Source organism: Meira miltonrushii (genome assembly GCF_003144205.1).
Source record: "Meira miltonrushii strain MCA 3882 unplaced genomic scaffold FA14scaffold_2, whole genome shotgun sequence".
NCBI lineage: Eukaryota > Fungi > Basidiomycota > Exobasidiomycetes > Exobasidiales > Brachybasidiaceae > Meira > Meira miltonrushii.
In genome coordinates this window covers 1,474,824-1,501,208 of record NW_020289944.1, presented here as the reverse complement: position 1 = coordinate 1,501,208, position 26,385 = coordinate 1,474,824, and the positions used below count along the sequence as shown (strand labels likewise).

General features: G+C 42.9%; 18 protein-coding genes across 18 annotated transcripts; 11 read left to right on the top strand and 7 right to left on the bottom strand.

Moving 5' to 3' along the window:
- Positions 1-94: 94 nt before the first annotated feature.
- On the top strand, positions 95-1,165 carry FA14DRAFT_178506 (uncharacterized protein; the record flags this gene model as incomplete). Its single annotated transcript, XM_025500853.1, has 1 exon — positions 95-1,165. The coding sequence occupies one exon, from the start codon at positions 95-97 to the stop codon at positions 1,163-1,165; it is 1,071 nt and encodes a 356-aa protein (XP_025355430.1).
- An 80-nt stretch (positions 1,166-1,245) lies between these two features.
- On the bottom strand, positions 1,246-3,313 carry FA14DRAFT_160415 (uncharacterized protein). The gene has a single exon (XM_025498665.1). The coding sequence runs from the start codon at positions 3,245-3,247 to the stop codon at positions 1,364-1,366; it is 1,884 nt and encodes a 627-aa protein (XP_025355429.1). The 5' UTR covers positions 3,248-3,313; the 3' UTR covers positions 1,246-1,363.
- Positions 3,314-6,400: 3,087 nt separating this feature from the next.
- Positions 6,401-7,647, top strand: FA14DRAFT_184450 (uncharacterized protein; the record flags this gene model as incomplete). Its single annotated transcript, XM_025501389.1, has 4 exons — positions 6,401-6,465; positions 6,533-7,004; positions 7,082-7,318; positions 7,444-7,647. 4 exons carry the CDS (start codon positions 6,401-6,403, stop codon positions 7,645-7,647), a joined length of 978 nt encoding a protein of 325 aa, XP_025355428.1.
- A 457-nt stretch (positions 7,648-8,104) lies between these two features.
- Positions 8,105-8,434, top strand: FA14DRAFT_154551 (uncharacterized protein; the record flags this gene model as incomplete). Its single annotated transcript, XM_025497693.1, has 1 exon — positions 8,105-8,434. The coding sequence occupies one exon, from the start codon at positions 8,105-8,107 to the stop codon at positions 8,432-8,434; it is 330 nt and encodes a 109-aa protein (XP_025355427.1).
- A 109-nt stretch (positions 8,435-8,543) lies between these two features.
- On the bottom strand, positions 8,544-9,192 carry FA14DRAFT_37962 (uncharacterized protein). Its single transcript, XM_025502264.1, has 2 exons — positions 8,843-9,192; positions 8,544-8,743 (listed from the first exon to the last, which is right to left on the bottom strand). The coding sequence occupies exons 1-2, from the start codon at positions 9,025-9,027 to the stop codon at positions 8,653-8,655; spliced, it is 276 nt and encodes a 91-aa protein (XP_025355426.1). The 5' UTR covers positions 9,028-9,192; the 3' UTR covers positions 8,544-8,652.
- A 1-nt stretch (position 9,193) lies between these two features.
- FA14DRAFT_37926 (2-amino-3-carboxymuconate-6-semialdehyde decarboxylase) lies at positions 9,194-10,574 on the top strand. The gene has a single exon (XM_025502263.1). It carries the CDS (start codon positions 9,415-9,417, stop codon positions 10,456-10,458), a length of 1,044 nt encoding a protein of 347 aa, XP_025355425.1. The 5' UTR covers positions 9,194-9,414; the 3' UTR covers positions 10,459-10,574.
- A 1-nt stretch (position 10,575) lies between these two features.
- On the top strand, positions 10,576-11,456 carry FA14DRAFT_37925 (S-adenosyl-L-methionine-dependent methyltransferase). Its single transcript, XM_025502262.1, has one exon. It carries the CDS (start codon positions 10,740-10,742, stop codon positions 11,412-11,414), a length of 675 nt encoding a protein of 224 aa, XP_025355424.1. The 5' UTR covers positions 10,576-10,739; the 3' UTR covers positions 11,415-11,456.
- Positions 11,457-11,498: 42 nt separating this feature from the next.
- FA14DRAFT_120613 (uncharacterized protein) lies at positions 11,499-13,142 on the bottom strand (the record flags this gene model as incomplete). The annotated part of the gene is made up of 3 exons (XM_025496417.1): positions 11,499-11,605; positions 11,672-11,928; positions 12,019-13,142. 3 exons carry the CDS (start codon positions 13,140-13,142, stop codon positions 11,499-11,501), a joined length of 1,488 nt encoding a protein of 495 aa, XP_025355423.1.
- A 368-nt stretch (positions 13,143-13,510) lies between these two features.
- On the top strand, positions 13,511-13,957 carry FA14DRAFT_189127 (uncharacterized protein; the record flags this gene model as incomplete). The annotated part of the gene is made up of 4 exons (XM_025501700.1): positions 13,511-13,555; positions 13,638-13,695; positions 13,764-13,847; positions 13,914-13,957. The coding sequence occupies 4 exons, from the start codon at positions 13,511-13,513 to the stop codon at positions 13,955-13,957; spliced, it is 231 nt and encodes a 76-aa protein (XP_025355422.1).
- A 75-nt stretch (positions 13,958-14,032) lies between these two features.
- On the bottom strand, positions 14,033-15,492 carry FA14DRAFT_160413 (uncharacterized protein). Its single transcript, XM_025498664.1, has one exon. It carries the CDS (start codon positions 15,427-15,429, stop codon positions 14,119-14,121), a length of 1,311 nt encoding a protein of 436 aa, XP_025355421.1. The 5' UTR covers positions 15,430-15,492; the 3' UTR covers positions 14,033-14,118.
- Positions 15,493-15,658: 166 nt separating this feature from the next.
- On the top strand, positions 15,659-17,788 carry FA14DRAFT_160412 (hydroxyethylthiazole kinase). Its single transcript, XM_025498663.1, has one exon. It carries the CDS (start codon positions 15,696-15,698, stop codon positions 17,349-17,351), a length of 1,656 nt encoding a protein of 551 aa, XP_025355420.1. The 5' UTR covers positions 15,659-15,695; the 3' UTR covers positions 17,352-17,788.
- On the bottom strand, positions 17,381-18,450 carry FA14DRAFT_37879 (uncharacterized protein). The gene has a single exon (XM_025502261.1). It carries the CDS (start codon positions 18,291-18,293, stop codon positions 17,409-17,411), a length of 885 nt encoding a protein of 294 aa, XP_025355419.1. The 5' UTR covers positions 18,294-18,450; the 3' UTR covers positions 17,381-17,408.
- A 24-nt stretch (positions 18,451-18,474) lies between these two features.
- FA14DRAFT_167464 (uncharacterized protein) lies at positions 18,475-19,335 on the top strand (the record flags this gene model as incomplete). Its single annotated transcript, XM_025500092.1, has 2 exons — positions 18,475-18,697; positions 18,722-19,335. 2 exons carry the CDS (start codon positions 18,475-18,477, stop codon positions 19,333-19,335), a joined length of 837 nt encoding a protein of 278 aa, XP_025355418.1.
- Positions 19,336-19,342: 7 nt separating this feature from the next.
- Positions 19,343-20,756, bottom strand: FA14DRAFT_171803 (translation protein). The gene has a single exon (XM_025500356.1). The coding sequence runs from the start codon at positions 20,557-20,559 to the stop codon at positions 19,414-19,416; it is 1,146 nt and encodes a 381-aa protein (XP_025355417.1). The 5' UTR covers positions 20,560-20,756; the 3' UTR covers positions 19,343-19,413.
- Positions 20,757-20,843: 87 nt separating this feature from the next.
- FA14DRAFT_160410 (uncharacterized protein) lies at positions 20,844-22,414 on the top strand. The gene has a single exon (XM_025498662.1). The coding sequence runs from the start codon at positions 21,040-21,042 to the stop codon at positions 22,336-22,338; it is 1,299 nt and encodes a 432-aa protein (XP_025355416.1). The 5' UTR covers positions 20,844-21,039; the 3' UTR covers positions 22,339-22,414.
- Positions 22,415-23,375: 961 nt separating this feature from the next.
- Positions 23,376-23,984, top strand: FA14DRAFT_154541 (putative RAD6-E2 ubiquitin-conjugating enzyme; the record flags this gene model as incomplete). The annotated part of the gene is made up of 2 exons (XM_025497692.1): positions 23,376-23,378; positions 23,457-23,984. The coding sequence occupies 2 exons, from the start codon at positions 23,376-23,378 to the stop codon at positions 23,982-23,984; spliced, it is 531 nt and encodes a 176-aa protein (XP_025355415.1).
- Positions 23,985-24,209: 225 nt separating this feature from the next.
- Positions 24,210-25,179, bottom strand: FA14DRAFT_167462 (uncharacterized protein). Its single transcript, XM_025500091.1, has one exon. The coding sequence runs from the start codon at positions 25,155-25,157 to the stop codon at positions 24,315-24,317; it is 843 nt and encodes a 280-aa protein (XP_025355414.1). The 5' UTR covers positions 25,158-25,179; the 3' UTR covers positions 24,210-24,314.
- A 435-nt stretch (positions 25,180-25,614) lies between these two features.
- Positions 25,615-26,379, top strand: FA14DRAFT_120620 (ribosomal protein L1; the record flags this gene model as incomplete). The annotated part of the gene is made up of 1 exon (XM_025496419.1): positions 25,615-26,379. The coding sequence occupies one exon, from the start codon at positions 25,615-25,617 to the stop codon at positions 26,377-26,379; it is 765 nt and encodes a 254-aa protein (XP_025355413.1).
- Positions 26,380-26,385: the final 6 nt, after the last annotated feature.

Sequence of the window (26,385 nt, the reverse complement as noted above, 5' to 3'; positions counted from 1 at the left end):
TGAGCGATCGGTACCCTCTTTTCCCACTTTGTCTTGTTTCTCTTTGTCAGTCATTCAAAATTCACATTCTCTTTCAATCTCAAGAACAATCAAGATGCGTTTCAACAAAGTACTTTTTGCCTTTTTGGTGCTCACAATCACCACTTCCATGGCTCATCCAAATCTTCACGGATCAAACAAGATGATGATGGTGCGCAGACAAGATGATACTAGCGCTGCACCGTCAACGGATGATACCAGTAGTGATTATTCAACTCCTTCTACCGGAACAACTGATGATGGATCGGATTATGAAACTTATGATCAACCTGCTGATAGTGGAAGTGGTGACGGTACTGGTGATGGTACTGGTGATGGAACTGGTGATGGTACCTCAGGCAGTGGATCTGATTACGATCAACCTGCTGATGGTGGCTCCGGTGATGGTTCCTCAGGCGGTGGCTCCGGCGATGGTTCCGATTATGACACTCCACCATCAACTGAACCGCCTCCATCCACACCTCCACCATCAACTGAACCTCCTCCATCCACACCTCCTCCATCAACTGAACCTCCTCCATCCACACCTCCTCCGACAAGTAAACATCCCCATCCTAAAGCTCATCCAAACCCAAATCCAAACCCAAACCCAGATCCAAACCCGAATCCCCCAACGCCAGGTACAGGTACCGATCCAAACCCAACGCCAGGTACAAACCCAGATCCAACGCCAGGTACAACACCAGATCCAACGCCAGGTACAACACCAGACCCAACGCCAGGTCCAAACCCAAGCCCATCGCCAGATCCAAGTCCAAATCCAAACCCCAACCCATCACCTCCTCCAGCACCAGTGCCACAAAAATGCCCTGATATGCCAGACGATTGCTTGTACAATAAAGATGGTCAATTAATCAAAGCAGCCGGTGATGGTTGTCCACTCACGATTGCGCCACCCGGAAAAGGTGACAAAGGCTGCAATATTTCAGGACCAAAGAAACGTTTGATTGGACCTTTGGGAAATTTGGGAAATTTGTTGAACCTTCAAGCTTTGGATTGCACTGCTCTTTGCATCTTATCAACGGGTTGTGACAATTACCAAAATTGCGAAATCAACGGCGCTGATGGTACTTTACTCAACGTTCAAGCTTTGAACTGTGATACAATCAAAATCTTGTCTTCTTAAATGTTCGGTTCTCCCTTTGTACATGTTCATCTGGTCTGCTCACCATTCAGCTTTAATGCGATCTATACACGAATTGTAAGCCCACACTCTTTTATTCCCGTCGTATCATGTCTATATATGCTTCTAAATATTATTCCTCGTCATCCCTTTCTGCTTTTATGTTGTTTGAATGTCATTAGTCATTAAAAATCATTGTCATTACAGGCCTTCCAGATGTGCATCTTCGTCTTCATCACTCTGTCGTTGTCCAAAGATGTTTCCCACTGCTGGATTCCTAGGAGCATTCAAGCCACCCATTCCACTTTGTGCGCCACTGAATTGCTTCCTTGGCATTTCACGTCTTCGTCCTGCTTTTCCCGAAGTGGATGAATTAGGAGAGAGCGATGGCTTCTGTCCTCCTCCGCCAATGTGAATGGATTGATCGTTTGAATCTTGTCGCCAATCTGATGTCCAGGTGGTATTATTCGAAGAGGTTGGAGGAGATAAGAAGTCATCAAATCCTCCAGCAGCAGCATCTGCACGATCATCCGACTGTGTGATTGTTGCGAAAGAAAGATCGTTGGACTGATCAGATTCTGGAATCGTTGGACTTGTGATCACTTTCCCTCCTGGTCCTTCACGTAGCGCACGACCATTGCCTGATCCTGCACTACGTGAACCTGTTCTTTCATGTCGTCTTGGTCGGTCTCGATATGTGAATTTTCCACTGCTACTTCCACCGCCATTGCTGCTGCCAGCATCATGCGATTCTCTCCTTCCGGCACTACTATTGCTTCCACCAGCCCTGACACCATTTCTTTCATATCGACCTGGCTGTGATCCACTTTGACGACTTCCTGAACCACTTCCATTGCTTCTGCTGCCATAACTTCCTCCGCGGTCCAGACGCTTCTTTCGATTCTTGCTAAAAGCTATTCCAGCGATATCAGCGTCTTCCTCATCTTCATCAACAGCTTCTTCAGACTTTTGTCCATCGTTGTGTTCTGATACGTAAGTAATCGGAGGCTGAGAAAGAGTATATGGCTGTTCAGATTCTTCTTGTTCTGGTTCATGGTAGTAATGATGGTGGTGGACGACTTCAGGTTGATTCTGTTGTTCATATTCATCGTAACCGTATCCTTCTGGGCCATGCGCCAAGCCGTATTCTCCCTGATTTGCATGATACCTCTGCTGGTCGTAATGTGAACCATAGTCAGCATCCTCTCCACCTTGCATCTGAGATTCTTCAGCAAAGTCGAAACCTCCAGCGGCTGCTTCCGCTTCTGCTTCCGTCATTCTTCGAGCACTTCTCTGACCATGTGCTTTTGCTTCTAACAAGCCCTGTTTGATCGCTTTCCGCTCTGCTCGTCTTTTTGCTTTTGCGATCGCCGCTTCTTCTTCCGCTGCTAGAGCTTCTTCTTCTGCTTTCCGTTTTGCTGCATCTTCCGCTTCTATCCGTGCTGTTTCTTCTACTTGTCTTTGAAGTTCTTCTTTACGTTTGGCGACTTCCACTGCTTCTTCCTCTTCCTTCTTAGTTTTGTCTGTAGCATCTTTTCCTTGCTGCTGTTCAAGTTCCTCATCCCTTGAAACACTTAAATTTGCAATCGCTTCATCTGCTAGCATACCTGCATCTTCATCCCCGCTTTCTTGTGCTGCAGCGAAGCTATTTGCTCTTCCGCTTTCATCATCTGTACTTGCTGCACTGTCTACGCTAGCAGATCGAGCATGATTTGTTGCCTGTCTTTCCGCTCGATTTGCATCTCCTGTAGTTTGTTGTCTTGCTTGAATTTGTCCTTTTGGTCTTCCAAACAATCCACAACCTAAAACAGCAGCACTATTATTCCATCTTTCACGTCTACGTGATGCTCTGTTTCTTCTATGCGATCGGTCTGCAATGTTTGATAAAAGTGAGATTGCATCACTATCTTCGTATGTCGTATCTCTCAATAGTGATTGTCTTTGTTCATCGTGATTTGCATCTCTGAATGATGAAGAGGAGGGCATACATGCTGTGAATGGATATGAAATACACTCAAGTACTTGTTGTGGTATACTTGTTTGTTGATTGTCCCTTTGTTGACCGACTTGCCTTATTTGTGACATGCTTCCAAATCGATAGGGGTTTTGAAATGATCGTTGTGTCGATTGAAGTGTTAGTTTAAGTGTTGGATTATGCACAACTCAGACTTTCAAAACATCGCTCTTAATATACACCGGACACGCTTATAGCCGTTGTAAAGTGGGGCAAGCAAGTGATTATATAATCAATCAGGCATTTTAGATCAAGCAAGATAGTAAGGGTAATATTGATTAGGATTAAATAAAATGAAGGATTAACAATTCAGTGGGGAGGAAAACGTAGCTTTGAAAGAGTCAGAGAGATTAATCATGTTCGAGCTTACGTAGCATTGCGATCATTTGGGACCAGCACATTTACCGCTCGAGCATGCTGTACATTCCGGCTGTGGACAATCCGAAAGAACTTTGCACGTTTTACTGGTGTCACATTTTGGGTTAGTATCGACCGCAGGAATAATTCTTTTGACGAAATCGTACAATTGTACTTCTTCTTCGTCACGCTTGATTGCAGAAGCTTGAGTTGAGATAGCAAACACGCAAAGTGCGCTTACCATGACACAGATCAAAATCTTGCTTCCCTTCATGATTCTATTTTAAGAAAGATTAATCACTGTCAACCAATTGATCTGTATCGAAGCTCTTCTTGACAACTTACTATGTTTGTTAGAGTTTTACGTTGACGAGGACGATGAAATTGAAATATTGAGGAGTGTTTGTGAGGGGGACAAAAAAAACGGTTGATATGGGGCAGTATTTATAGCCCTCAACTTCATATTAAAGAGATATGTTATTGACCCCTCGAATGGAAGACGGCTACGGAATGAATGGATGTGGTATGCAACTTCTCATATTCGTCGCCAGCAATAAAATTCTTCGGAAGACCTAGAAGCTGGAATGATGAAAAAGGAACGGCTGTTTTCCCTCCCGTACTAAACCGTTGACCCCTAAGAGTACCTCGAATGATGTAATTAAAAGCAATTGACTTATAGGGGAAAAGAATCCGATAGAAGGAATGACGTATTTTCCGTACTATATCTCTTGTAAGACTGCTTGTGCCGGGCAAGCCACAAATTACATGAGGTTTGGTTTTGCGTATATAATCGCAGGCACACTTTATTTGTATGTATGTTCATTTTTGACAGGTATTTAGCCAATTTATGAGAGGTTTTGCTCAGTTTGAAAGGTAATCTTAACATAGCTTACCTTGCATTTTTCATCTTGTTCAATCAGCAGTTACACCTATTGCTTAGTGGTGATTCGAATGATATTGAAAATAAAGTAGACATGTGTAATTTCTTATCAAATAAGGTTGACAAATATATTCTGATAAAACCAATGCTACTATGTAATCATTACGGATAAGCACACTTACTGCCTTGGCATCTTACTTTGATTCGTTTAGCAAGTTCGTGTGATTGTGGTTCTGCTACATCGCGTTCGATAGCAAAGTTTTCTGTTGGCAAACCATTGACGGTGACAGCAAAAGCGCACAGTACGCATGCCATAGCAAAGAATAGAATTGTGTTTCCCTTCATGATTATACTTTCAAAGAGAACAGAATAAGTCAACAAACTGTTCAATAACTACAGATTCATTGATCACTTACATGTTTTACTTGATTAAAATCTTAAAAAAGATAATGAGAGGTGGGAGTATAAAACAGAGGAACGTTTAAAAGAGCAGGTCTTATTTAAGGTATAAAAAAGCTGAAAATTTCGATTAATTTAGATATATATTAATTGCCCCTTGAAAGATGGCAGAATCGAAATGATAGATAGGACATATTCAATTTATCTCCAATTTTCCCCTTGACCCTCCTCTCAATCTCTCCTGTGATTAAGTCCTGTCCGAGATAAGGGGGGAAAATCTGAAAGAGCAAAAGGTGTATCTACTATTCCAATACCGTACATCAGATTGCTGCTACCAGCAATGCATTATTTCTAAGGGCTTTATATATACTCACTTGATCTATAGGCCACCTTAGTACATCTTTATCATCTATCAAACAAAATACTTAGGTTATGATGTGATCGATACATAGCTTATTTCTTACCTTCTAGATATACAAATTTCACTGAAGTCCTTGGCTAGGATTAAATTTTAAAATTGTTTACAGATATAATATAAATCAATAGAAATCAATTATTCGGAAATAAGCGGAAGAAAGTTGACATATATATTTGGATCTTGATGGTCGTTTAACAATTTATTTGTCGGGCTTATGACATAAATTTGGAGAACATGCATGGCCCCTTTTATTAACTGAATTGTGTGATGGTTCTGCTACATCGCGTTCGATAGCAAAGTTTTCTGTTGGCAAACCATTGACTGTGACAGCAAAAGCGCACAGTACGCAAGCCATAGCAAAGAATAGAATCGTATTTCCCTTCATGATTCTACTTCAAAGGAGAACAGAAAAAGTCAATAAATTGATCTGTATCTACAGATTCTTACATGTTTTACTTATTTGATTGATATCTTGATAAAGATAATGAGGGGTGGGAGTATGAAACAAAGAAACATTTAAAAGGGTAGGGTTTATTTGAGGTGTAAAAAAGGGCTGAAAATTTTGATGAAGGATAGATGTATATTAACTACCCCTTGAAGATGGCGGAATCGGAATGATGGATAGGATATATTTAATTTGTCTCTAATTTTCCTCTTGACCCTCTTAATCTCTCCTGTGATTACATCCTGTCCCAGAGAGGGACAAACCCGGAAAGAATAAAAGGCGTATCTACCATTCCAATACCGCATATCAAATTACTTTTACCAGCAGTGCATCCTTTCTAAGGGCTTTATATATGCTCACTTGATCTATAAGCATGCTCGTACACCTATATGATCTTCTCAAACAGCTATCTAACCACGTGATAGATAATTATTCTAGGTTGAGATGTGATCGATACATACTTTATTTCTCAGCTTGCAGATATACGAATCTCACTGAAGTCCTTGGCTAGGATTAAATTTTGAAATTGTTTACAGATATAATATAAATCAATAGAAATCAACTATTCGGAAATAAGCGGAAGAAAGTTGACATATGTTTTTTATCTTGATGGTCGTATAACAATTCATTTGTCGGGCCTATGACATAAATTTGCAAAACATTTATGGCCCCTTTTGGTGACGAAATTGTGTGATTGTGGCTCTGATCCATCACTTCGAATCAAGATGGTTGGAGCTCTGTGTAGAAGTGACTGGAAAATGGACGCATGCACGGGGCATAAACCAAATGCGTAAGCTTGACCATAGTTTATCTCTTCAGAATCATTTCTACTAAACTTCGTTGGATACATTGTCCAGTTGGACTTTCTATTCAATGAATGCCTATATCGCCTTGATATTTGGCTTGAGATTCTTCTTCTGTTATTCGACAGCTACGTCTTCATCAGAAGAGAGCAATATTGATGTGGATCAATGGCTGAATCTTTCGCAGCACAGCCCCACAACCAGCCCTAGTGGGAGTAATTCAGACAGAATGGTCACTTCGTCTCAGCAGCTAGTTACAGGGTGCGATCAGGCCAGTAACCAGCCTCAAGCGGTAACAGAAAAAGTGGTTGGCAATCATGTTTCTCAAGCAAGAACAATTATCGCAGAAGATGTCGCACATATCAAAGCCCAAGGCTCTTATATAAATGGTGAGACGCCATCGTTGACTAATTTGAAACATAAAAGCGAAAGAGGTGGTAATACCGGTAGCAAAAAGCGTAGCGAAGAGGCTAAGCGACGGTATGCACTTCAACGTAGGATCGATCGGCAAAGAAACAAAGAACTGGTAAGATTATTAAGCAGAAGTTGCTATGATGAATTTACTAAAAAGCAGTCTTCTTTCTTACATACTTTAATCGAAAGGGCATTGGTCTGACACCTTCTCAAAAAGAAGCCATCAGAGTTCAAAAAGAAAGATATTGGAAACAAATCAAATCAGATCCTGAAAAGCACGCTAGACTAAATAAACTGAGAGTTGCCAGTAGAATCAAACGTGAATCGATGATCAAGGCTGATCCAAAATTAGATGAGATAAGGAAGCGGAAAAAAAGAGATCGAACAAGAGCTTATCGCGCACGATTAAAAGCAGAAGGACAGCAGGTAGGTTGACCTTATGATAAGACCAAGCCATAATTGGTATCCCTAAGTACCTTCGACAGAATATACTCTAAATTGAATGTAGCAACGATCATTGAATTGCTGTGTTGGCAACAATTTACGTTTAGGAACAGGACGGAAAGAGAGACGCTACAGTCAGAAACAATGAACATTATCGTGTTCTAAATTCACCCTATACCCACATCCATGATCATTTTGCACTGCCTGAAATGAGATTGTTATCTAATCTTCATGATCATTTTGCACTGCCTGAAAACAAATTGTCATCTAATATCCATGATCAAGCTGTGACACACAGCCCTTTTATGTGATTACCGTTAGCAGAAAGGATCACTGAATGTATTAAGGAAGTACGAAGGTAATAACTGCGACAAATGACGCCTTTTTGTTTGTACATTGCGTATGCTGTATTATGAAGTTGACTCTTATGTGACACTGCCTCTAGTAGAGGAATATAGCTTGTTGTAGCGTTCGTTTATATATATATATATGGCAGTGCCACTGCATACACTGCAACGCCTCATTCAAATACCATTTCCATCAATTCTTTGCACCTGTATTATTAAAACCTTCGTAGTGCGTTCGACTTGAAATAGAGGCGGTGAATGAAGCTCCGTAAGATAGAATTTGTTCGGTGCATGAAACGTATACAGCTAAGAGAGCTGTGTATGTTGAGGAGCTTTCAAAGTATATATCTATACTCTCTCTTTCAATCCACATGTAAAGAAAAACCACCATCAGCAATTGACTGAATCCTTCACTTACGATATGCGAAGTTCCTTGGCTATTTCTCTTTTCGCTACGGCTACATTTTTGTTAGCTTTAATCATGGCAGCCGAGCCTGTAGTTGGTTCTCCTGTACCGTCTACGAAGGATGGCAATGGCAGCAGTAGTAGCTCAAACAAGAAAGGCAAAGATGACCAAACTGCTTCAGTAAAGGACAAAACTCAAGCAGAAAAGGATAAAACGCAAAAAGAAGTACATGATTATATTGCTAGTCAAAAAGCTGATCAAAACAAAATTTGGGGTGGCAGCAAAGAACGACCTCAACCTTGGCAATCGCCTCCGTACTCTCATCAAAAAGGCAGTAAGAGTTAAAAGGGATGTCTTTATTCCTTGCAAGATAGTTTTCGAGCTCTGGTAGCTTCGAGACGATATTCTGGTAGCATTTACCTCAACTTATGTTTTTTTTTCTTCTCAATACAAAATCTTCTCCACTTTGCGCTGCCTCGTTGATTTCCTCCTTAAGAGCCTGAGTACTAGATATACGACAAAAAAGATATATTATCATAATTCTGCCTCTAAAAGCGACTATATTAAGGGCAAGATGCACAGCAGAATGTGTGCAATCCACATGCTCCTGAAACAAGATGGTTGCAGTTACTTGTAGCAACGATTGTTTGACTGCTGTGTTGGCAATTCGTTGCGCTCAAACAGTTGAGTCTGACAGAACAGAAAATAAAAATAAAGTCCGATTTCACACTGCTTCTGTAACCAAATACTCACACTACTGATCCGGTGCATTTTGGCAATGGCTGAGGCGAACCAGGTGGATAAGGATCATGTTGGGGAGTTGGTTGGTAGCCCGTTCCGGCTGATTGCACATGAAAGGGAAAGGCGACAACAAGTGCAATGATTGAGAAAGGTGCTATCATCCTGTTCAGAAAATCGCTTTGCTGGATCTTGTACATTGAAGTGATGGTGAAAAAGGAGAGAGTGGAATCACATGATCCCCCAAGTTTCTGGTCATTTCCTTTTACTTAATTACGGCTCCGTACGGCTTTGTCTTTGCTGTGGCGCTCAGTAAATAGCAAAGAGCTTGGCAATTGATCCTGATTTCTCAGCCACATTTTCGATAAACATAACCACAAACTAATGTTGCTGCACACAATCAAAGCCGCCGGCCCTACACGCTAGCGTACAATTAAAACCGAAGAAGCGGGTACAAACCATCAAAGCAACCATGCAAGAATGGCAATCGGCACCAACTTACCGCTCAGCATTTTTGGCTCAGCGTGCATATAGATAAGAGGTGTGCTTGCTTCCTATTTATTGCATTGTTCCAAACCATCAACACAATGACTTTAGAACATGGCTTCATCACGCTCGAAGAGCATTTCATGACGCCAGAAACGATTGCAGCTCATCAAGATGTAAATGCGATCAAGGACTGGCATCCGGGTGTAGATCTTTCATTTGTTGTACTTCCTTCACTAACAGAAAAGTTGGTGGACGTAGGTGAACAAAGAATAAAAGATATGGATGCCGGTAATGTGCAATTGCAAATCTTATCTCATGCTCCCGTTTGTCTGCCAAATGAACCTTCCACAGAAACCTGCAAGCAAGCAAATGAGACTGCATTCAAAGCAATTCAACAAAATCCAAGCCGATTCAAAGGATTTGCTTGGCTCAATATGCGTGATCAAGATGCGGCCATCAAAGAATTACGTTTACGCATCTCTCAAGGATTTTTGGGTGTGTTTTTAGATGATCATACGGCTGATGGTGAGCGATATGACAATCCCTCTTTTTGGCCGGTCTTTGAAGCTGCAGAGGAATTGGACGTACCCATCTATCTTCATCCAACGTTTGCACCTTCTCCACACAGTGAAAAAGCCCAACTTGGATCATCGAGCAAGCATGCAGGTCATTATCCTCCAGTTGTTGCAGGCATGCTTTCTAGTGCTGCTTTGAGTTGGCATTCAGAGACTGCGATTCATATTCTGCGTTTATTCTCATCAGGATTGTTTGAACGCTTTCCCAAGTTGAAGATCGTTCTGGGACATGACGGAGAAGGTTTACCATTCTTTTATGATCGAATCGTAAAGGGTTTGAGATGGTTCTCGATCGGACCTGAAGGCGCAAAACAAACCAGAACGTTCGAAACCGTTTGGAAGGAAAACCTTTGGTTTACGACCAGTGGAATGTTTGGACTTGGTCCGATCGCATGTATGCTTCAAGTGATTCATCCTTCAAGAATAATGTATAGTATCGATTATCCATTTTCAACAACTCAAAGTGGTCAAGAATTCATGGAGAAGCTGAAATCGAGCGGATTGGTGAATGAAGAACAGTGGGAAGGAATAGCATACAAGAATGCAAAGACGTTGTTGAAATTGTAATGAATAATGTTTGATCTTGTGACACTTTTAGCGTGGCTTGAATTTCCCCACAGGAACGGTACTGTATAATTGTATTATTGTATGCATGCCTGCAGCTTAAATTCAACGCGGGGGGGGGGGTGTGCGTTTGTGATGTGAATTGGTAATGATGGCTCCTCTTCCCACCTTCATCAGGTGCATTGATCCCGTACCAAAAGGTTCTGCAAAGAAGTGACATATTACTCAAGAAATCACTTGGTAATACCTTTTCTCTCTACACTTCCAACTCATACCGATACAAGATGTCTGTGGAAAATCGATTCGATAGCGAAGCATTGAAATGGGACAGCAAACCCGAAACCGTTCAATCTTCTCAAGCGTTCTTTGAAGCATTAGTTAAACGTATACCTGAGCTGTCCAAATCCGATGCCAAGCTGACATTTTTGGATTTAGGTTGTGGAACAGGATTGCTTTCACAACGTTTAGCGGGCTGTGAAGGTGTTGCAAAAGTGGTCGGAGTGGATACGTCTGATGGAATGATTAGCATGTTTAATGCAAAGCAAGATACCGTTCCAGGTGGTCAAAAGATGAAAGGATTTGTCAAGTTACTTGAAGATCCAAATGATTCCGTTTTGGAGGGAGAGAAATTTGATTTTGCTGTTGTGCACCTGGCACTTCATCATATTCCCAATATGGCAAGCGTTGTGAAGACTTTGGCTGGCACGCTGAAACCAGGAGGCAAAGTTGTTCTTTCGGATTTTGAGAATGATGGCCAACATGCACTCAGATTCCACCCAGCAAGCAAACATCATGATGTCGAACGACATGGTGTGACAAAAGAAGAGATGCAAAGTATAATACAACAAGCAGATCTGAAAGATATCGTGGTAGAGAATAGTTTCTCATTGGACAAGACTGTCGATGGGAAAGCTGAACCTTTCCCCTTCCTTTTGGGTCAAGGAACCAAGAGAAGTTGAGCGCACAACCTCTTTCACAGATTCGAGTAACATACAGTACATTGCTATTATTAATGCGGATAATACAGATATTATTACATTCTATCAGATGGTATCAAAAAGAATTGCACGAGTGAGTCGGAATGATAAGCAATACATGTCCTTGTTGGGTGCAACGGAGCGGACCAGATGGAGGCTTGTTTCAGAAGGGGCTAATGAGAGGTTTTGCATGGCAGTGCTTGCATCGCCATTCTCTTGTTCGGTAGGTGGAATGAGACGATGAGGTGAATCCTCAGGTATGCCCATAGCCTTGTTTGCACGTTGGCATATGTCTCGATAAGGTTCTTCGAGATCTTTTGTGAAGCAGTGTACGTGCACCATTGGAAATACTGTCTCTTTTCCTTCTGTGTTTGAACGCCTTTCAAGTTCCTTCTCCAACTCCTCTCCAGCAATGTCCTTGTATGCCCCCCGGAAAGCGTCTAAGAATTCAATAGCTGTCGCAGGCAAATTCATGACGAAATGATCGATCAATCGTCTTGGTGGACCGCATTCCATAGAAGCTGCACCAGGAACAGCCTGAATAAGGTTCATTCGTGCATGCTCTTTCTTCGCTCGTTGTTTGGACGTATTGCTGCTCAAAACAGTCTTTCGATCCAATTCTGATACAGGCGTTCCATCAGAAGGCTTTTCCCAACAAAGCTTGATACTGTTTCGTATAAATGCACGTCCATCCTCACAGAATGGCTTTAAACGATCTTCTACTCTGTTCTTCACCTGATTGACCAACATGGATTCATAACTTGCAGGATTCAAGTCGTTTGCCAATACATGGCAGCCCCGCTTTGCTGCGGGTACAGCAAACGGTCCAACGCCAGCCATTACATCGCTAATCACTTCAAACGGCTTGAAGATATCTAAAAGTCTCGCATGCTCAGTATGCAGTCTTGAATTCCAGTATACCGTTCGGAAGTCGAAGGTAAACGAGCAGCCACTCTCCGAAAGCGTTACCATGTAATCATCATCGCCTGCCAATCTCTCCATCTTGAAGAACCTGAACTCATTATCGATCGTATCGAGTTTATTGACAACAGTTCGAATCGCTGTATTTTTGTCCAAGATCACCTGTCCGATAATGAATCGATAGGGAGCATATTCGTCACGTAGATTGACGTGTGCGATATGACCTGTTGTCGTAAATGCTGTTGGTGTGCCTTCTGGTAATCCTTCAGGAAGTAAAGCAGAAAGTACATCATCTGCATTCCAGTGATCGTATTCGGCCCGTACTTCGTCAGATGTGATATTCAATGTTCCTTCCGCTTCCGCAGATCGCAGCACTTCTTGTCCCTCTGTAGACAAATCTTCCAGTTTCTCCACATTGAAAAGCAGTATCCTTCGATCTGGATCATTCGGATCAGATTTTAGCGGCCGCAATCTTGGTACTCTCAATACATTCTGTTTCAGATGTTGATGATTTTGGAAAAGCGATGTCTGCTTGGCCGGAACATTGATTGCTAGAACCGGTCGGACCTGCTCAAATGCTTTCTTGGCTTGCTGTAATATGCTTCCATCGATACTGCTTTCGGCGTATTGTTTTGCCTCTTCCGTTTCAGGTGCAATGAGTGGAAATCTGGGTATTGAGCTAGATGGATGAAGTTGTTTCAATGGGTATGGTGACGTAGGTATCCTTCGTAATGGTCTTGGCGCTCGAGCTGATGTTCCACTTCCTTCTGCTGTAGAGGAGCTAGTCATCCCGCTTGAGCTCATCATTCGAACTGCCGGTCCTGCTCTGCTTCTGAATATGCCAATGCGACAAAGCATGCAAGGTCTCTAGTATACAGTCTACACTTGAATAAGATGGAAGTCATGTTGAGCATACATTCTTCTTGTTCGTTAGCCACTTTTTCCAAAATCTTATCTTCACGTGTTCTGGGGTTGAGTGAGTGAGTGCTATCCTGGGCATACGCGCCTTAAGCAAGGCTAATTCGTATTTGAGAAGCTTGCATGCTGATTGGCGCAACAAGACAAGCTAGTCAGTGTTCTCTGTCTCTATCGCGCTTCATTGCCATCATCCTTTTACATATTTCTTATTCGGGATCGACCTTAGATCAACATACATCATGTCGTCAATAGGAAACCCGTTCAGATCGACGTTCAAATACTTGGTGCGTTTCACAATGCGGCTATCGAGCCAAACAGTACGACATCCTGACTGACATCTCACCTTCCTTTTCTTACGTCTCACAGCAACGTCAAGCTCACGAGAACCCAACAATCTTCTTCGCCATTATAATCGGAGCAGTTGGTATGTACATCTGTGTGGTAAACATGACCGACTAGATCCTAATTATCTATATCTTCACCTCGAAACAGGACCTGTCGCCGTCGTCACAGTACCACCAATTCGTCGCAGCTTTGGATGGGTACCAACAGAGAGAATCCCTTCTACGTTTCCTCGTAAGTGATGCAGACGTAAGAATGCAGCTAGAACAATTGTTGATCATTCGCTACTTCTCTATGCAGTACCAGACCGACCAAGAGAACAAGTGACCGGATACGATGATTAGCAATAAACTCAGACAGACATAATTGTATCAAGTAGATGGAATACATCATCTCTCTCTCACACACGGCATAGACGACATTTGCACATCTTTTGGTATTTGAAGCATGGTATACAGCATTCTATGGTTGTCGGATATGAATATGGAGCGACTATAAATCGTATCTATGCGGCTTGCTTATTCGCATCAGCCTGTGCTTTCAATCGTTCTTGTTCCTCTCGGTCCTCTTCTTCGGCTGTTTCGATGTCCAACGGGTATCGTAGAATAGCCGCAATACCCGTCAGCCCATTCAATTGACGACCTGTTTCATGCATTCCACTGAATATGCTCACATCACCTCCTTGCGCTCGAACATCTTCGACTAATTGAACAAAATGCTTTCTGCGTGCAGGATCACTTGCTCGGAATAAGCCATCAGATATGAGCAAAGATCCGATCGCACCACGAGCGGCAGCCATCATCACATGAAATTCGCCATACCACGCTCGTAATTCATCAGAAGCCAACATCCGCTGAAATTTGTCTAACATTTGACCTTCTCTTGCAAATTTGGTATCTTTCAGTTGTGAACTCACTTCTGGACTTTTGAGAACTTCCATCAAGCTATGAACATGTGGACTGCTGACGTGTATCCGTAAGAACTTTCGCTTTGCTTCGCTACCTGTCAGAAGCTTTTCGCCTCGCTTTATCCCTTCTGAGAATAGGTATTCGTATACTGTATCCCTTGTGAAACCGGCACTTGCTAGAATGATGAGACGCAAAGCTGGCAACCCTAGCAATTTGAGTACTGCTTCATATACCAACGAAAGGAATCGAAGATGTGCTTTATCGCCACTTGAAGATGAGGGAAGCGATTTGTGCTTCCTAGGCATGGGCACCTCTATCCGTTGTCGTATGACTGTCATGTGCTCTGTTAGCAGACAAACAACAGCTGTACCTTCTCCCAGAACAACAGCTCCGACTTCCGCTCTCTGTCCAACATCGCTACTATCGCTCAACCTTTCCAAGTGTATGCTATCCCAGCTATCTTTGATGATTGTCAGTTGACGATGAACCTCTAAATCCAATGTATGGAAAGCTCCCATCTTGACATGTTTATTCTCTGCTACCACCCTTCCTGAGACCTGCATCGTTGCCCCTTCGCCGCCACTTCCCCCTCCAAGTGCACCTGTTATGGATCCTTCTCCTTCTGCTACTGCATTTGCACCTCCTGCTGCTGTTGGGTCTGGAGGAGCACTAGATCCCGTAGCATCAAAATAAGTTTTTGTTACTTGAATTGTGAGAGTGACTCTTACTCTATGTGATTCTATTGATCCTGTACTTGATTCAGATTTCACATTTCGTACTGCTGGTGCTCTTACTTGATCACCAATATTGAGTAAATTGTAAATGTGGTACAAATCTTCATCTTCTTCTGGTATAAGTGATACACTCCCTGATCCATCCCTTTCTATGTGTTTGGATGTGATCTTCATGATGATGACTTGATGACGATGAATGTTGGTTTTGAAGGGTGGAGTGATTGCAATACAACCAATTAAAATACCGATTTAAGCAACTGTTTGCGAAAAAGTCTTATTAATTTTAGAACGCGTAGCAATCAAAAGCTGAAGGGGACCAATGAATGAACAATGATAAGATTTCCGCTAAAACGTCAGTGCATTTCCGAGAAATTAGACATTCTTCCTGCATAGTTAGTAATCCCTTTAACCTTCCTTCCACTCTTCCACAATCTCAAAAAATGTTAGGAAGAAAGCTGGTCATCGACTATTCTCTTTACCTGGTAACAGGAAGAGAACTCTTACCGCCAGGCAAAGATTACTATGAATCCCTAGAAGAAAGTCTCAAAGACGGACATGTTACCGTTGTGCAATTACGAGAAAAGAATATCGACTCGGGAGAATTTCTAGAAATTGCAGAAAAAAGCTTGAAGATTTGTGACAAGTACCGAGTTCCAATGCTGATCAATGATAACCTTTCAGTCGCTTTGGCTTTACCGGAAAGAGTTGGTTTACATATCGGACAAACGGACATACCCGTTCAACAAGCAAGAAAGATACTTGGACCGAACAGGCATTTGGGATTATCTGTTCACAACGTTGAACAAGCAGAAGCTGCAGTTGACCTTGATATAGTGGACTACGTCGGTGTTGGACCCGTATACGGAACAAAGAGCAAAGCAGGAATTGAAGAAAAAGACGTTCTCGGTCCAAGAGGTGCAAGTCGCATATTGCAAGCACTCGAAAAAGTACCAAAGAGGCTACCGTGCGTTTTGATTGGAGGTTTGAACGAAAAGACTGCTGCTGGTACGCTGTTCGGCGCAGTATGTGATAGTAATTGGCCTGATGGAATTGCGGTAATCAGTGCAATCGTCGCTCATCCAACACCTTCAGTGCCTGCCGCAAATTTAGCCAAAATTGTCAAATCATTCAAGAAAGCTTTTGATTCCCATGCCAAAGAATTCGGTGCCGGCGAACCACCTTTTACTTCTTATGACATTGAAAAAAACACGATCAACAAGATTGCTGAACTTTTGCGTTTCCACAGAGCAAGCCAATATGGACCGCCACTCATTCAAACGCTCACTTCGCACGTCTCATCAACACTTTCAGCTAACATTGCTTTGGCATTTAGCTCAAGTCCGATTATGAGCCATCAAGAAGCTGAGGCGGAAGATTTAGGCAAGGTCACCGGAGCAGTTGTGCTAAACATTGGAACGATCGGTGACGAAGCAAGAAGAGGAATGCGTGCGGTCGGTGGTGCAGCTAACCGAGGTGGAAAGCCAGTGGTGTTGGATCCTGTCGGTGTTGGAGCATCTTCGTTCCGTAAAGGTGTGGTGGAAGAAATAATGAATCATACACAAATCACATTACTCAAAGGAAATGCCGCCGAATTGAGTGCTATCTCAGGTCTGGAAGACATTCAATCAAGGGGAGTGGACAGTGGAAGTGGAACCTTGAAAGATCCAGTAAATCTTGTCGTTTCTATGGCATGCAAAGAAAAGTGTCTGGTCTTGTTGACAGGAAAAGAAGACTATTTGAGTAACGGACAACATGCTGTAAAGGTCTCAAACGGTCATGAACTTCTAGGTCGTATCACAGGTAGCGGATGTGCGTTGGGTGTCGTGGTTGCGGCAAGTATGGCAGCCGCTTGTAACTTCACAAAGCACAACAAATTACCGACAACACACTTGGGCAGCTTTATGGTTCATTCAGATACCAATTGGCTTTTCATTGGTGCCCTTATGGGAGTACTTTCAATGAACATCGCTTCCGAACTTGCAGCAGAAAGATCAGATGTTAAAGGTTCCGGTACATTCATTCCTGCTTTGATTGACGAATTGGCTGCAATGACGCCAGAGAAAATCGTCGAACGAGCCAAATTCGGATTCGTTTGATATATTACATGATGTACAAAATTCTTTCGTGCTATAAATACAATGCTCTCGGTGCTATTAAGCGCCCGTCTCCATCATCTTGTCATCATTGTGGTCTTCTGCTTTTACCTCTTGCATCTCCGTGTCTGCCTTGTCTTTCCCGCTTTTTATAGATCTTTCTCCTTGCCCTGCCTCAATTTTGTCCATTTCTGATTTGATGTCAAGTATGGTATCCTTCAAAGCATTCATCTTATCCTGCAAATGCGCTTTTTCTGTTCCCCAGGCCTTATCAGCATCATCGATCTCGTCATCTACTCGATCCTCCTGTTCGTCTAGGCGATCATCTTGAGTGTTCAAATTCTTCTTTGGCAAAAAGTAGATCGGATGAGAATCTGGTCTCATGACCAACTTTGGATGTCTTGGTCCGATTGGTGCCAATGTCAGAGTAACATCTGGCGCAAGAACTTTTTCATCAACCGAAGTTTGTCTTGCAATCTTTCCGTCATACGTACTCAATTCGCTCGTCGTGATCAAAAAGCTTGCCAATCTTCGCTTCTGTGCTTTTCGTAAACGAATAGCCGCTTCTTTCGATTCGATCTCGATCGCGATCTCATGCAGTTGTCGCACCAATGGTTTCAATTTCTTGCTCAGCTCTTCCAACTGTTTTTGTCGTACTGTTTCATTTTGCAACTTTTGCTGGAGACGAGCTTCAATTTCTGCTCGCTTACGTGCGGCTTCTACTCTCTTTTCGTTGTCTTCTTTTGCTTTTGCTAGAGTTGAATTCAGCAAGCCAAACATTCGATTTCCACGTTTTGATGGGTCTATGTCTAAGCGTCTTGTCCGCCTTGCTTGTTGACCTTGTGAAGAAGAAGATGGATTGGTAGCATCACTTCGTACGTCTTTTGATGTGGACGCAGACCCTCCTTCTGCCATATCCGAAGACGACCTCTTCCTGTCAGACATGATCACAAATGACCCCCTTCTCTAATCCCACACACGCTGATGGTAGTGAATGAAGAAGGTCTTGATTGTATTTTTGATGCATTGACCAAATAATGTCGCGCTTTATCTCCGCTGCGTAAGCCCCGCTTGTGTCATTTCTTCGTGTCACTTTCTTCTTGACCTTCACAAAGAGAGAAGCAATATGCCAGATGCAAACGGACGGCGATCTCTCACACCGGATCTGAATCCATTCGATGCATTTATCGGTCAAGGCGATGATCAAAGCGACGTTGGAGAACAAGATGGTTTACAACGTAATGGTTTAGTACCACAACAATTACCCAGTATCATTGATGAACGTGCCATTGTACGATATTACAAGGATCCCTACAAAACTCCGATAATCATCTCGAGTGGACATCAAGGTACCACCAAACAAAATGATACAGAACAAGCCCGACAAGGTACTTGGGAAGACTTCTTTGATGTTGCTTTGGCATTGGACGTAACTACGGGTTGTGGTGGAAAGATTTGGCCAGCAGCTGAAGTGTTGGGACAGTATATCGCCTCGAAGCGTACTGGTGGCGAATGGAAAGGCAAGCAAGCAGTCGAACTAGGTGCAGGAACAGGATTGGTAGGATTATTGGCAGCACAGTTGGGAGATTTGGAAAAAGTTTGGATAACTGATCAAATCCCCATGATGAAATTGATGGCGCAGAATTTGGACTTGAATCCAGATTTAAGAGAGCGATGTATCGTTGCAGAGCTTAATTGGGGAGAAGCTGTTCCGGAAGATGTAACCACACATCCCGATGTTCTTCTGCTGGCAGATTGCGTTTACCTAGAAATCGCTTTCCAACCTCTGGTAGACACAATGGTGGAAATGAGCACACCTCAAACGGAGATCCTATTCTGCTATCAACAACGCAGGAAAGCCGACAAGAGATTCTTCAAAATGCTGCGAAAGCATTTTACCTTTACCGACATTGAAGATGATGACCCAGAACGAGCTAAACAATACAATAGACAAGGCACGCATCTATATCGCGTACAAAAAAAGTGATTGAACACGCATCAACTAGATAACAGACATACATTGTATACTACTTTTACACATGAATTGAATCTCTAAACGAACAGGTCAAGAGCTTTCTTTGGGACCTACTTCGATGACCTGAGGAAGGCCCTTGGCCATTTGGTCAGTGCCTGCAGGGAATGGCAAATCCACGACACCTTGAGGAAGGTAAGCAGTTGCTGCTTCTTCACCTGTGGCCATACCTTGATGATCGGGTAATTTTCCTGAACGGAAAGCATTAGAAGCACGAGCAACTAAAGCCTTCTTTGCATCGCTCAAGAAAACATGTCCGCCTTCTGGTCCAGGAAGATTGCCTTGTACGATCACCAAATCGTTCACTGTATCAATTCGTAAAACTTCCAAATTTTGCATCGTACTCAATCTTCCACCCTTTCTACCTGCCATCTTCTTTCCGGGGAAAACACGACCAGGGTCTTGATTTTGACCGGTAGAACCGTGTGATCTGTGTGCCAAAGATGTACCGTGCGATGCACGTAAACCGCGGAAACCATGACGTTTCATCACACCTTGGAATCCTTTTCCTCTCGTTTTGGATTGTGCATCAACCTTTTGACCGGGTACAAAGTGTACTGCAGAAAGCTTTGTGCCCAAGGGTACGATTGCATCTTTTGTCACTTTGAATTCGTGCAAGATCTTTTTATCGCTTGTGATACCCGCTCTTTGTAAATGACCACGTTCTGCTTTAGAAATTCCACGATTGCTGTATGAATCCGTTGCGGCAACTTGTAAAGCAGTATATGCCATTCGAGCGGCAAGTTTGGTTGGACTGATCGGTTGTCCGTTTGGCGTTGTGGCAGGTGCACTAAAACCGATTTGTGCAGAAATTTGGTTAGAAGATACTTGTAAAACGGTTGCCGCTAGCCTTCTTCCATCAGGTGCAAAATATGTCGTCATTCCCACTTTTTTGGCAATTAAACCAACCCGTCTTGAAGCGGGTGTCCATCTTGGACTTGGTGTTGGCGTGGTTGGATCTACAACAGGTGATTCATTTGTAGCGGCAGAAGAGGTTGACGGGGTTGCATTGGCTGATTGTGTTGTATGAATCAGTCGAATGCTGTTCGGTTTTGCGATGGAAGTGGAAGGACGCAATGAAGCGGTTGCCATACGTGCAGTCAGTATTCTCATGCCGTTACTGCTACCTGGCATGCACGCTTGTGCTTGCGCTATTAGCGCTTTGTTTGTATTCCTCATCGTCAATACAGGCTGGCCGCGATGGAATACGATGGTGATCTGGAAGATATTTTAGTAAAGGTTGTGTAAAAAATAGAAGAAATGCAGTCTTAGCGGCAGGGCGTACGTTGTTCACTTGGCGCGTGACAAATTTGAACCCAAAGAGAGAGTGCCGATTAAGTAATCGCGGTTTCCCCCCAATCCAAGTTTCCGACGAGATAGTGCCCAGCCACAAAAATTAATAAATCAAACAATAACATTCACACGCACTATAATTTGGCGTGTTTTTTATTTTTTCACAAACACACGGCTTTGGGTAAAATTAAAGCTTAAAGGTGATCAACATTTCTTGCTTGCTCAAATGTTTGTTGTAGTCACAAACTATGACATAGGAGCAAAAGTGCACGAGCCTCACCCTTTCTTTTATGGATTAAACAAATGACAGATTAAAACAAGCAAGTACCTCCTTTTGTCCCACCATCCAATCAGATATCATCCAAGATGGCATTGCAAATCGCTCCGGGTTTCACGCCTCTTCACTCTTTTCTTGGTGGATTGATGTTAGCAAGTGGTGTTCATGCTATGTTGCGTGAACTAGGAATGGTATTAGGGATAAGTGGATTCTTTCATACGAATGTCAGAAACATGTGTATTGACACAGAAGCAAAAGAGGAGCAATCAAATCACAAACAAGACCCACAAAAGATTCATCACAGCATTTCACCCGAAGATGACGCAATCCAACAATCAGACAATGCAAACGCATCATCGTCAAGGTTATTCATTCATGGCTTAATTGCAGGAGGCGCTTTGTTGGCAGCATCAAGGACGCCACTAGAAATAGGCTTGGGGATGCCCATCTTTGATGCTCATGATATCAAATTCCAAATCGGCAAAGGACTCTCAGCAGGAATCCTTAGCCAACAAGCAGTAGAAAGATTCGTGCCTGTCGCACTTTGGGGCCTTTTGGTTGGATTAGGGACAAAGATCGGAAATGGATGTACTTCAGGGCACTTCTTATGTGGTCTTTCTCGATTATCATTCCGATCTATAGCAGCCACAGCGACATTCTTTAGTATTGCTGTCCTTACAAACGTGCTCGTCAATCCAGTCAAACCGTTTACCAGAAAAGCTATCTTGGCTGCTCAGACTGACCTGCCAAGCTTATGGGCTGTCCTATTGATGCAAATACCGGCTGTATTTTATCTGTTCATCATACCGTATTTCGTGAAAGCGAAAGCAGAAAAGAAAGGCGTAACGGAGGATGAGCTCAAGGCTACGCACGAACAAGCAGGCAAGGCATCCTCCTTTTTGATCGGATTACACTTTGCACTAGGACTGGCAATGACTGGAATGTTGAGACCGTCAAAAGTATTGGGATTTTTGAACCTTTCGCCTGATCGTATCAGATCAGGTCACTGGGATCCATCGCTGGCCTTTGTTGCTTTGGGTGGAATCGTTGCAAGCAGTATAGGCTGGTTCGCAGATGTGAAGCCGAGGGTAGAGAGAAGCAAAACGAAATCAGCCACGACAGAAGACAAGCCTTTGTATTGGCGTAGTTCACCTAAATGGAGATTGCCAAATCGAAAAAGTATCGATATCAAATTAATCTTTGGCTCGGTCTTGTTCGGAATAGGATGGGGCGTTACAGGATTATGTCCCGGTCCTGCTCTCGTTGGATTTGGAGCTTCAACTTTACCTGCACCGCAAGATTCAAACGCTCTTGTTCATTTAGCCAATCGAGGCATCTTTGTTGGTGCTGTCGGATTAGGCGGTCTGATTGCGGGCAACTTTGTATGATTGCATTTTACCTCTCTCTCTCTCTCTCTTTCTTGTATTCTTTTATTTATATACCATAATGCTATCATTCAGTCAATTTGTGCGTTTGCTTGTCGTTGTCTTTCTTATACGCATGGGTATGAAAGCTGAACAGCCAATCGTGGTAGAACGCAAACATCTTGACAGCCTGATGCCATGGCTATGAAAGCTATGTAGCCAAACGCTCCGAAGCTTGGCCGATTTACTCTATCTGTCTTTGAAGTGTGAAACCCATAAATTGCGGTCTTATCTTATTCTTAATCTTTCCTATCTCCTTCACGATCTTTGATGTGATATGAAAATGTCTTCTCTCAAGGTCATTGTCTCAATGTTACTCTTGCTTTTATTTGTTAATTCATCATTGACGCAGATGGTCAAGCAATCATTCAGTATCATGGAGAAACGCGATGTTCTTGCACATAAGATGGTGAGTAGACTTTCTTCGACTTCGACAAGAGACTTGGTAAGCTTATAGATACATCATGGCCTATAGGGTATGCATTCAGGTTGGTCATCAAAACAGCCAAAGAAAGGTAAAAAGAACGCTTGTAATCTAAAATGCGACCTGGATTCTCACTGTCCTGACGGCCCGGAATGTCCTTCGTGCATTGGTAGCTATTGCTCGTGATTGCTTAGTGCAAGCCACAATAAGCTCTTATAGTCATAAATACAAACATGTTTTCCTCCAATCTATCCGCATTTATTCTACCCGCTGATGGCTGTTCTCTTGATCGCGTGCGTGGTGTTGTTGTTGGTTGCATGATGGCCGCTTTAATGTGACGTATGCATTAAACTTGCACATACGCACACGACTGTGGAGTGACATGAACGGCGGTTGGCCGCCTTATTGCCTAAACGCGCAATTGAGTGAAGAAGGGGAGTGTACCGTACAAGTCATAATACATAAATGTTAAAGCCGGCTAATTCTTGTCTCTAGCAATAATTGGCGTTTTGCAAATATTGACTAAAGTCACAGGTTTCATTTTGACCACCATTTACCTTTTATACTACACAGCAGCATGGTGAGTAAGATGACAAAAGTTACAAGAGATCATTTGAAAGACTTAATCTGACTCTCTCTTTTCACGTGTGCCTCCCAGTCCACGCCATCTAAGCGCCGTCTGATTCGAGATTTCAAAAGGTTGTCAACCGATCCTCCAGGTGGCATTTCCGGTGCACCATGTGCGGACAACCTTATGATTTGGAATGCGGTAATCTTTGGTCCGGCAGATACTCCATTCGAAGATGGAACGTTTAAGCTAGTCCTAACGTTTGACGAATCATATCCCAATAAACCGCCAACAGTCAAATTTTTATCAAAAATGTTTCATCCAAACGTTTATGCAAATGGAGAATTGTGTTTGGACATCTTGCAAAACAGATGGTCTCCCACTTATGATGTTGCTGCAATCTTGACTAGTGTCCAGAGTCTGTTGCACGATCCAAACCCGAACAGTCCTGCTAATGCAGAAGCTGCTTCGCTCTATCGCGAAAACATGAAAGAATACGTACGAAGAGTTAAAGCAACAGTTGAACAATCTTGGCTTGATGATGGAGAAGGAGAAACAGCAACTGGATCAGGAGCGAATGAAGGAGATACAGCTATGGCAACAGATAGTGCAACGTAGAGAGGACGATCAGAAACGCCCAATTACAGCGCCACCGAGCCAGTCCAACAGCGATACCCTTTTCGACATACAACACAACCATTCACTCAGCAATAACCCGCACCACTCTGCAATACTCGTCATCTTTTCGCAAACACAACTCAAGCCTTGCCTAGTTTCAATTTCAATCTTTTGTATCTATCATGTACCTTACTCATGCTTCGTCGTCTCTTTTCTCTGTTTACACAATATGATCGTGATATTCTTATCGGATGATGTGCTAATATACAATTGTTGCGGGGGAGATAGTACAGATGAGGGGTGAAACATGCGTTTTTGCTGTTGCATACATTAAAGATCCTTTCCGACAGTATATTTCTCTAGATCTGTGTCAGGCTCAAGTTGTCCGGTGACATCGTTCCTTCTTGCACCAAAGAAGCTATAAGACAAGACCACATCCTTGACATCACGTACGGCTGGATCATCAAGGACATCTTTATCGATGAAGAAAAAGACTGGTAGATCGACATCCTCATTTGCCAATAATCTTTGTTCTTCAAAACAAAAACATTCAATCTTTGCGAAATAAGGTGCGATTCGATCAGGAGCTACGTTGTAGGTTGCAATCCCAGTGATATCTTTATCACCTTTGTTCTTTGCTTTATAGAATGCTAATGCAGTTTCTCCTGGTAAAATGAAAATTTCATCTTGACTTGGCTTGAACGTCCAGGGCAATGCGTCGCTATGATCGGCATTGAAAGTGACTCGGATTCGTTTAGTAGCACTCCTTGTTGCAGGATCAAAATATTGCGGGAACAGCTTATCCGGACTGAATCGTCCTAATCCTACCATCGGTGTTCCACTAAATCCGGTTGCCGAACAGAAAGCTCGATAGAGTGGAACGGCAGCATATGTAACTCCTACTCCGACGATAAATGCAGCTGCTGTATACATTAGCAGTGATTGATTTCTCTTCTTGTATGTTTCAGCCCGCTGTGCTTCCATTTGTGCTTGTAGGCTTTGTCTTGTGCTCAAAGAAGGTTTTGGTGGAGCATTGTTCCGAAGAGGTTGCAAGGTGGAGAATCGTTGTTGATGTGATCGGGCGAGTATGAAGCATTGTGTTTTTGCAAAGTAAGGCTCGGACAGCCTTATACCTGCTATAGGTATCCTTGATATCGCTATCCTTGCCACCATTTTGTGTTATTTGATGACGATTAGAACGTAGTAAAAGAAGAAAGTGTGCTTCGGATAATTTAGCTTTTCTTATTCAAGGTGCTGCTTACGTAGGCAAGATTAAATCTCAATCCTTTAGCGCGCGTGACAAGAGAAAGAGGGAAGAAAAATTGGTAGCTTAGGCGTAGCAGCATCTTGCAATCTTCTCATTCTGCATTTCAAGGCTTACCGTCATCACTATAACTCACCTGCAATCATGGCATTGCCTTTGGCTTCATCCTCTATCCTCTCTGCGGCAGGCCAAGGAGCGCAATGTTTCGCATCGACGTCTCGGAGACTGCTTTCAACATCACCTATCGTATTGGGAAAATCACCTCCAGGTAAAGGAAAGAATGCAATCTTGAAAGCACGAAGAGAAGCACGAATGGGAGGAAAGGCAAAAGAAGAAAAGAAAACAAGCAAAATAGATGATCAAACGATGAACTTGAGCGAAGCAGTCAAGCTGTTTCGAGCAGTAGAAGTTGCAAGACCTTCAAATGCGTACGAGTTACATGTTTGTACAAATATCGATTCGCATTTGACGAATGCTTTACGTGGAAGATTGGCACTACCAAAAGAAGCACGTACAAAAGCTGAAAAGTTGTTGATCTTTGCGGAGGATGGTTCAGACTCAGTCAGTGTTGTTCAAACTATGTTCGAAAATGATCCTAATCTCAAAAATGTTATCACCGTCGGAGGAGCAGAACTCATAAATGATGTTGCTGCTGGAACGGGTGCCGCAAGTGGTTTGCAATTCACAAAAGTTCTATGTACACAAGCCTTACTACCTCAATTGGCCAAAGCCATGGCAAGAAGTTTAGGTCCTCGTGGTTTGATGCCAAGTTTGAAAAGAGGTACAGTTGTGACAAATGGTGATGAGATGCGAGTGGCCATTCGTGAAGCACAAGGTGCTCTTGATTGGCGTGGAGATCGTAATGGTGTGGTTAGAGGAGCTGTCGGAAGGATTCACTTTACCGAATCTGAACTTCGATCCAATATTGCTGCCTTTTTGCACGGTATCGTCGATAAAATTCAAGCCGGTCTTACAAGTGGTCAATCGCAAACCGGTGTCGCAACACCTAGCAGTGTAGTTGGCGCTCTCACCTCGCAGGATTTGAAACGTGCAACAACGATCATTAAACAAATTCACCTCTCATCCACCCAAGGACCAGCTGTTTTAATACCTCATTCCGAAGTCATGTAAAGATTA

Excerpts from the sequence above, each read along its gene's own strand:
- FA14DRAFT_37879 (XM_025502261.1), bottom strand. The coding sequence starts at position 18,293 with ATGTCTGACAGGAAGAGGTCGTCTTCGGATATGGCAGAAGGAGGGTCT.
- FA14DRAFT_167462 (XM_025500091.1), bottom strand. The coding sequence starts at position 25,157 with ATGGTGGCAAGGATAGCGATATCAAGGATACCTATAGCAGGTATAAGG.
- FA14DRAFT_37926 (XM_025502263.1), top strand. The coding sequence starts at position 9,415 with ATGACTTTAGAACATGGCTTCATCACGCTCGAAGAGCATTTCATGACG.
- FA14DRAFT_160412 (XM_025498663.1), top strand. The coding sequence starts at position 15,696 with ATGTTAGGAAGAAAGCTGGTCATCGACTATTCTCTTTACCTGGTAACA.
- FA14DRAFT_37925 (XM_025502262.1), top strand. The coding sequence starts at position 10,740 with ATGTCTGTGGAAAATCGATTCGATAGCGAAGCATTGAAATGGGACAGC.
- FA14DRAFT_37962 (XM_025502264.1), bottom strand. The coding sequence starts at position 9,027 with ATGTACAAGATCCAGCAAAGCGATTTTCTGAACAGGATGATAGCACCT. Across the intron at positions 8,744-8,842 it reads AAATGCACCGGATCAGTAGT|CAGTCAAACAATCGTTGCTA; the intron begins GTGAGTATTTGG and ends TTGCCAACACAG.
- FA14DRAFT_160415 (XM_025498665.1), bottom strand. The coding sequence starts at position 3,247 with ATGTCACAAATAAGGCAAGTCGGTCAACAAAGGGACAATCAACAAACA.
- FA14DRAFT_160413 (XM_025498664.1), bottom strand. The coding sequence starts at position 15,429 with ATGAAGATCACATCCAAACACATAGAAAGGGATGGATCAGGGAGTGTA.
- FA14DRAFT_171803 (XM_025500356.1), bottom strand. The coding sequence starts at position 20,559 with ATGAGGAATACAAACAAAGCGCTAATAGCGCAAGCACAAGCGTGCATG.
- FA14DRAFT_160410 (XM_025498662.1), top strand. The coding sequence starts at position 21,040 with ATGGCATTGCAAATCGCTCCGGGTTTCACGCCTCTTCACTCTTTTCTT.